This window comes from Leucoraja erinacea, chromosome 11, assembly GCF_028641065.1.
Source record: "Leucoraja erinacea ecotype New England chromosome 11, Leri_hhj_1, whole genome shotgun sequence".
Taxonomy (NCBI): domain Eukaryota; kingdom Metazoa; phylum Chordata; class Chondrichthyes; order Rajiformes; family Rajidae; genus Leucoraja; species Leucoraja erinaceus.
Window position 1 is genome coordinate 41,931,139 of NC_073387.1, and position 9,003 is coordinate 41,940,141.

The window sequence follows — 9,003 nt, forward strand, 5'->3', positions numbered from 1 at the left end:
GAAACCCAAATGCTTTGTTCACTGCAGAAGCCACAGCCAATTTTAAAAGGAAAATTGGATAATTATTTAAAGCAAAAGAAATAACAGAGAGACGGGACAAAACAGGGGAGGTGGTCATGTTTTGAACTGAGAGCCAGCTGAGATACAATTGACAAATTGGGCTCCTTCTGTGCAAATAAAACAGTTTTCACGTGAAATTTTCTTCGATTTGTTACTTCTTAGTTACAGATTATTTTATATTTTAATGTGATGCTATTTTGCACAATTATTATATTAAAAGCTTCAAAACTGTTGATAAATTAGTTATTAATTGTATAGCAATGATTTCATCGTTAAGCACTGAAATATCTTTACTTGGAAAATTGTTCACTTTCTCTAAAATTATAACTGCATTTGCTCTCGTTTTAATCCATGTAATTGTGGGATGGTCTAAAAGTTGTCACAACAGCAACAAAATAAAAGTTGGATGGATTGGATTCACTTTAATTTTTGTTTTTCCTGGGAAGATTCAACTTGTTCCTATAATGCATTTTTCATTATCAACATCAGCTAAGCAGATGACAGAAATATAACTTGGAAAACCAATTTAAGAAAGTATTGGATCAAATGTTATCCATTAACAAGAACATTGATGAAATGTAATAGCTTTTTTTTGCATTCTTCTTATAAAGTCATAGAGTCTTATAGCGTGGAAATAGGTCCTTCAGCCCAACTTGAAAACACCGGCCAACATGTCCCATCTACACGAGTCCCACCTGCCTGCATTTGGTCTATATCCTAAATCTGTCCTATCCATGTACCTGTCCAAATGTTTCTTACATGTTGCAATAGTCCCTGCCTCAATATCTTACATTTTAAAATACGTAATAAATCCACCTAAAATCTAAAATAATTGAAATGTATTGCAAACAAAAGTTTGCCATGGGTAATGGGTAACATTTACTTTCATGTCATACCAACTTTGATAACATTTATTCTTTAACCACTCTCTTTTAACCATAATATATAAATACCTTGAAGGGATGTGCCTGTACTCTTCCAGGAACTCACAAAGCTTTTGGATGGTTCTTGATAGAAACAATATGAAAAGATGAAACAAGAGCTGCTGCACAATCGTATATACTTTTCTCAAAGAAAACATAAAGGAAAATGATGCAACCATAACAATCATGGAGGACCAAACAGCTGCATTTCCACGAGGCAAGGGTATGTCATCTGAAAATAACTGCGAGAAAAAGACCATCTGCAAATGAAACAGAGACTGTAAATATGAGTTGCAAAACACCGGGTGGCGCCACCATCAGTGGCTGCCTCGACAACAGTTTGTCTGTCCTTTCTTCACTTTGTTATTTACATATTTGTTAAAAAGTATGTTTTAGTGTTTCCTTGGTTTGTTTTATGTGGGGGGAGGGGGCGGGTTGCGGGATTTTTTTCTCCAATCTCTTACCTCGACGGAGATGCGATTTTTTTCCATATCGTATCTCTGTCCCCACTGCGGCCTAGCATCGTGGAGTTGGCGGTCTTTCCTGGAGACCGACCGTGTGCTCCAAGCTGCGCGAGTCTGCGGGACTTTAACATCGTGGAGCTTGCGATCCGTTGCCGGGGATCGAAGCTCAAACCGCGGGACCTGTTGACTTTCCCATCATGAAGCCAGCGATCTCTGGTAAGAAGAGGCCGACTCGGGAGCTCCATGCCGCGGAGAGAGTTTCAACCGCCCCCAACGCGGGAGTTTCAATCACCCCAACATGATCGAAAGCTGCGGGGGCTTTGATCTCCCCCACTGCGGATGGTTTGACTGCCCCAATGGCGGGAGAACAAAGAGGAAGAAGATTGAACTTTATTGCCTTTCATCACAGTGAGGAATGTGGAATCCACTATGATGGATGTTTATGTTAACTTTTATGTGGTTGTGTGTCTTGTTGCTTTTCACTTAGTACGGCTGTATGATAACTCAAATTTCACTGCACTTTATTTGGTACATGTGACAATAAACTGATCTTGAAACCTTGAAAATTAAAAAACACACATCTATCCATGCGTTTGTCAAAATAAACAGCCACATGTTGAGTGAAGCCATTCTACTCATTAGCTAGGAAGCAACTGCAGATGCTGGTTTAAACTGAAGATAGACACAACATGCTGAAGTAACTCAGCGGGACAGGCAGCATCTATGGATAGAAGGAGTGGGTGGCGATTCGGGTTTGAAGAAGGGTCTCGATCTGAAACGTCACCCATTCCTTCTATCCAGAAATGCTGTCTGTTCCGCTGAGTTACTCCAGCATTTTGTGTCTATCTACTCATTAGCTCCTCCATTCAGAAAAATCCAGTAGTTCTCCCAGTGTAAATTCAGTCTGAAGACCCAAAACACCACCTATTCCATTTGTCAGGAGATGCTGCCTGACCCACTGAGTTACGACAGCATTTTGTCTCTATCTTTGGTGCAAACCATCATCTGTCATTCCTTCCTACACATAAATTCAATTTAAATGATTTCTGTGTCTTTATCAGACTTTCCTTTTCCAGAACATTTTTCCTGATACAAACCACCCTTTCCATTGCATCTGAAATCCATCCAATTGTGTAAACTGTGTCCACCTCTTATTTCTTAATTTATATTACAGATGTAATATACACCTAATGGAGATATAACTTAGATCATTCACATTTTTTTTTTAAAATTATTTATTTTGAACAGAATAAAAGAATAAAAAGCAAATGTGAAACAGCATACAAAAAACAAAACAAAATATTTATAAAGTGTCATAAACAATATCTATAAATAAATGAAATCATATGTCCGAAAAGGAGCAGGAAGAAGCCAAAGCTTATTAGTTCCCACCCATTATTCAACTGCTTGTAATTATCTTATACAAATTTAGCAGCTATATGTACACCATATGTACACCAGCCACATTGAGCACAATTGCACAATCATGATCCATCTTCTGTATGAATCAGCACATTTCCTAAATCTGCATGTAGTTATGCTCTTGACTGCAAATTAGGTTTGTTTAATATGAACGCATAAGCTTTGTTCATTTTATTTTAATGCCCTTCTATGCTGAAATAAGATTGCTTTGTTTCATGCCCCTTATTTATAGTGACTCAAGATCCTGGCCATATCATTTAAGATGTGATATCTGAGCGGTGCTGGCTCGAAGGGCCGAATGGCCTACTCCTGTCTATTGTCTAATTTGATATTTTACCACACAGGTAATTTCACAAGATACCTTCCAAAAAATATCCAACTGAGGATAAATTAGGCAATGTTATTGAACTGTGGTGCATAGTGCATGAGGTAAAGAACTAAAGTCAAGTCAAGAGTCAAGAGTCAAGAGTCAAGAGTCAATTTAATTCAAAGAACACTGGGACTGAAAATTAAAATCAAAATTGTCAAAGTACCACTGATGAAAACAATCGTACTTACAACATCAGAAGAACTCTCCTATTGCTCAAAACTTTTAAAGGTCTACAATAGGATTTGTAATAAATATAAATATTTATTTTCCAAAAGGCATTATTAAAACTAATTATAAACCTGATAGTAATTATATATCTGTTACAGGTACTTCTCAAATGGAGAGTTCTTAGTTGCTCCTTTAAATGGTCTGATTACATTTTGTAATTGTAGTTGGTTCACTACTGCCTTTCATCTGCTTTTCTGGCTATGAAAATAATACGTTACAATAGCGCCCCCCTGTGGCCTGGACTCAATGCTCACATTTTCATACGCAATGTTTCCACAGACAGATTGACTAAACACTCGAATGAAGCAAGACTTAATATTGCTCTCAATAAATGACCACTTGGGAGGAAAAACACCTAGGAAGGAAAGGCATATCAGTACTTCGAATAACTCAATGTATATCTTCTCCAAAGTTAACTGAGAATGGTATAACAAAGCAAAGGCACTGGAGAGGGTACAGATGGGGTTTACCAGAATGTTACCTGGATTAAATGGTCTCAGCTTCAGGGAGAGATTGGATAGACTCGGGATTGCTTTTTTCTAGAATGTTGGAGTTTGAGGGAGACTTGATAGAACTATATAGAATTATGAGAGGCATAGGTAGGGTAGACAGTCAAAACCTTTTCCCTAGGGTGGAAATGTCCAACACTAGAGGGCATAGTTGTAAGGTGAGAGGGGAAAAGTTTAATGTGTGGGACAAGATTTTTACACAGAATTATGCGGGTGGAGGCAATCCCGAGTCTATCCAATCTCTCCCTGAAGCTGAGACCATTTAATCCAGGCATTGAGTTAAATTGACAGTGGCATTTAAGAAGCTTTTAGATAGGCACATGAACATTTAGGGAATAGAGCGATATGTATCATGTACAGGCAGATGAGACCAATTTAACTTGGCATCATGATCAGCACTAACATTGTGGGCCAAAGTGCCGATTCCTCTGCTATACTGTTCTATGTTCTCATGTGAGAATACATGCAGAAATAGGCCAGTTATTCAAAAATATTTAGATTTTTGTTAACTCTAGTTCATTACAAATCATGTCATTAACGTCTGTATAAATTGGCAATTGTCCAATGATAGGACTTGATCTCATCGGGTGGCACAGTGGCATAGCGGTAGAGTTGGTGCTTTGCAGCTCTTACAGCATCAGAGACCCGGGTTCGATCCTGACTATGGGTGCTGTCTTTACGGAGTTTGTGCATTCTCCCCGTGACCGTGTGGGTTTTCTCCGAGATCTTTGGTTTCGTCCCACTCTTTGGAGTGGCCATACAGATTTGTAGATTAATTGGCTTATTGTTAATGCAAAAAGAAAAGTCCCGAGTGTGTGCAGGATAATATTAATGTGCGAGGTTCGCTGGTCGGTGCACTCTGTTTCCGCTATGTATTTCTAAAGTACGCAAGTTCGTGCTGCTGCCACACAACACCAGGATGCTAGTATTAATCGTGATCTCAGGTACCACCTATGTGGAGTTTGCAAGTTCTCAACTCACCTACATAGGTTTACTCTGGATGGGGTGGGGGGAGGCGGGAGAGTGTAGATGTTAGAGCAAACAAGAACCCACATCAAGCTACAAAGGAGTATACTTGGATCCTCCAATAACTAATTCGATCCCGAGCATTTGGACAGCTGAATATATGTGGATAAACAGGAGGCCACACCAACTGCCTCCCCCCTCACTTCCCACTTCAGCCATCCACCCTCCTATTTCGCTTGTGCAATTATAGAGGAACAGCACGTCATATTTTGCTTAGGCTTCTTACAACCTAGCGGTACGAATATTGATTTCTCTAATCTCAAGTAACCCTTGCATTCCTTCTCTCTGCCGCTCCCCCATCCTTGTCACCCTGCTAGTTTTTGTTCATATCCCTTTGTTATTACTGTGGCGGCAGCCAGTGGTTTGACCACTAGCTACAAGAACCCTCAGCAGTCGGGGGTAGGGTCACGTGAGTGGGGCAATTGCAGGGAGTTGTCACGGGGTATAGGAGTGTGTCCTGGTGTATATAACGAACCCTGGGACAACCTTCTCTCTCTCTCTCTGACTTCGAGCTGACCAGCTCCTTTCTCTCTTTGGGTGAGTGTCCTTCCACCTCAGCAGGAGCTCAGCTCAAGCCCAAGAGGTAACAGCCTCGCAGCAGCAACAACAGCTTTGTGTAAGAGTATGTATTTCAAACCTAATATGCCTGAATAAAGTAACCCGCTTATTCACGATGTTTGGTGCCTCTACATTACCTTAACTACAAAAGGATTTGAGTTTAGGAGCAAGAAGATCCCACTGCAGTTGTACAGGGCCCTGGTGAGACCACATCTGGAGTATTGTGTGCAGTTTTGGTCTCCAAATTTGAGGAAGGACATTCTTGCTATTCAGAGATTGCAGCGTAGGTTCACCAGGTTAATTTCCGGGACGGCAGGACTGCATATATTGAAAGAATGGGTCGACTGGGCATGTCTTCACTGGAATTTAGAAGGATGAGTGGGTATCTTATTGAAACATATAAAATCCTTAAGCGATTGAACAGGTTAGATGCAGGAACAATGTTGGGGGAGTCCAAAACCTGGGGTCACAGTTTAAGAATAAGGGGTAGGCCATTTAGGACTGAGATGAGGAAAAACCTTTTCACCCAGAGAGTTGTGAATCTGTGGAATTCTCTGCCACAGAAGGCAATGGGGGCCAATTCACTGGATGTTGTCAAGAGAGTTAGATTTAGCTCTTAGGGCCAATGGAATCAAGGGATATGAGGGAAAAAGCAGGAACGGGGTACTGATTTTGGATGATCAGCCATGATCATATTTAATGGTTCGAAGGGCCAAATGGCCTATTCCTGCACCTATTTTCTAAGTTTCAATGTTTCTATTCCACAGCCAACAATGGACCATAGTGTGCTCCACCTTTCCTGGGTCATCGTTGCCTGCTCTGATTAGTTCTGTACCTTTTCATACCTTTAGTCTCGCTCCCCCCAAAATCTTGGTCTGAAGAAGGGTCTCCACCCGAAATGTCACCTATTCCTTTTCTCCAGAGATGCTGCCTGATGCGCTGAGTTACTCCAGCATGTTGTGTCTATCTCCTGCTCACCCTCCAGCTTCAGTGACCGGCCTCATATCCAGCCCCATTCCCTGCCTGGCTTCAGTTACACACATCATCACATTCCCAATTAGCTGCTCCGTCACACACCTACCCACACTCCCAATCCACCATTCTGGCTGCAGCCATCCATTTTAACAAATAATCCAGCCTTAACTCCCCTTCTCCTTGATTGCTTCACACTAAGTTACAGAGAAAGGTTGAACAAGTTAGGGCTTTATTCTTTGGAGCGCAGAAGGTTAAGGGGGGACTTGATAGAGGTTTTTAAAATGATGAGAGGGATAGACAGAGTTGACGTGGAAAAGCTTTTCCCACTAAGAGTAGGGAAGATTCAAACAAGGGGACATGACATGAGAATTAAGGGACTGAAGTTTAGGGGTAACATGAGGGGGAACTTCTTTACTCAGAGAGTGGTAGCTGTGTGGAATGAGCTTCCAGTGAAGGTGGTGGAGGCAGGTTCGTTTTTATCATTTAAAAATAAATTGGATAGTTATATGGATGGGAAGGGAATGGAGGGTTATGGTCTGAGCGCAGGTATATGGGACTAGGGGAGATTATGTGTTCGGCACGGACTAGAAGGGTCGAGATGGCCTGTTTCCGTGCTGTAATTGTTATATGGTTATTATTATATGGTTAATTTTGCCAATAATCTTTCATTTTAAACCACATCAACTAAGGTCTCTTCACAACTGAAATTAGACCTCTTCCAATTAAATACTTCCACATCTGAATTGATGATGTCATTTTTCAAAACTTGCACGACAACAATGCTCACATCTCAAGAAAAGTACGATGGGGTAGTGTGAGATGGAACAAAAGGAGTACATGCCTGTGACAGGGAGGAGATCAGCATTGTTTTCCAAGTTATAGCATCATTTCAAAACTTCTTTGGTAATTTATGACAATCATTTTTACATTTTCACCTCCTCTTGGTTATTGTTCCTTTGCTTCTCCCCTTTTGGTCACTTACTATCTCCTGCCTATCATCCAATCAAAGGCTGCATCAGCGCCGGATACATTTCACTGAGTTACCATTCGTTTCTGTTGCAACTAAAGTTTTAAAAACAACTCAATGTCTCCTCACCTTCAGTTTTCCATTGTCACTCCATTAGGTAGTCCTTAGTTCAAAGCTAACAAAACAAATCGTTTGCAAACATGTGTAGGAAGGAACTGCGGATGTCGGTTTACACCGATGATAGACACATAATGCTGGAGTAACCCAGTGGGACCGGGCAGCATCTCTGGAGAGAAGGAATAGGTTACGTTTCGGGTCGAGACCCTTCTTCAGGTCTCCACCTGAAACGTCGCCCATTCCTTCTCTCCAGAGATGCTGCCTGTCCCACTGAGCTACTCCAGCATTTCATGTCTATCTTCGCTTGCTAACTTGCTCAGTGCGCACCCAGTGACATGCACTCTGACTCGATGTACTCAAACTTACTTAAGAAACCTCCAACTGGAGATGACACCCCTTTTGTCAAACAACCCTAGTACATCCCTAGCTAGCGAAAAACACTGACTTCACACAACAGCATGGACATCGATGCCTCTAGGGTCTTTGTAAGGTGTCCTTGAGACTCTTGAAAGGCGCCCATAAATAAAATGTATTATTATTATTATTATTATTAGGGCGATGGTTAGACCCTATAAGCACTTAACCTGAGGGTTTTTGTTCTCTAAAGCCAATTGATAAAACTTTGCACGCACCTAAGGGGCCGTCACCCGCCCGATGGGGCGAATGGCCTCTCTCTACAAGTAATTTGGGGGAATGCTGTACATACGGAGCCTTATCCACAGGACCAGTGAATAGCCCGGGATCCGATATCTCACTCTCTAATATTGCTGCAAAGTCACTAAACATTTTCACGTTCCGATTATGATACAGAGAGAATGTTTTTTTTTTTAAACAGGTGTCGTTTTATTTTTCACGCCAGTTTGCAGCCTGCACTCACCTTGCGGGTATGTTCCATCCTCGCTATCCCTGGAGGAAAGCGCACAACACCCAACCTGCTACCAGTCCCCCGGCACCTCCCCAAACGCGGCTGATTTCCGATAAATCACGTCATTTAGTTCCGGGAATATTTGAAGATTCTTTAGAGATAATATTAAAGAATTTACCCTGACTGGTCCGACCGGAATCTAGAGGAGTTTCGATTTCTTTGAATGGCGGGACTGCAAAGTTGAGATCATCCCGGCGACGAACTCTGTGGCTCTGAGTTTTACATTCTGGTTTATTTTCTTGTCATGTACACTGGGGCGCAATTACATTTATTGTTTCCGTTAAGATCACAGAGTCAGCATTATACACACGGTAATGATAAATACAGGCATCTCGCCTTCTAGGCTTGTTTGGTTTATGTGATTTTGAAATAATGCACCTGAATACTACGACAGGCTGCAAAGTGAGGTCAGGCAGCATTGCTGGTGATAGTGCAGGTCCACCTGATGATCGTATTGCT

General features: G+C 41.5%; 1 protein-coding gene across 1 annotated transcript in view; it reads right to left on the minus strand.

Moving 5' to 3' along the window:
* The window catches only part of sting1 (stimulator of interferon response cGAMP interactor 1), a 32,914-nt gene extending 24,279 nt beyond the window's left edge, over nucleotides 1-8,635 (minus strand). Inside the window, exons 1-2 of the mRNA XM_055643086.1 lie at nucleotides 8,497-8,635; nucleotides 1,014-1,243 (exon numbers count right to left, since the gene is read on the minus strand). Coding sequence (XP_055499061.1) covers nucleotides 1,014-1,243; nucleotides 8,497-8,514 — 248 coding nt within the window. The 5' untranslated portion in view covers nucleotides 8,515-8,635. The remainder of the gene's footprint in view (nucleotides 1-1,013; nucleotides 1,244-8,496) is intronic.
* Between the last annotated feature and the right edge of the window lie 368 nt (nucleotides 8,636-9,003).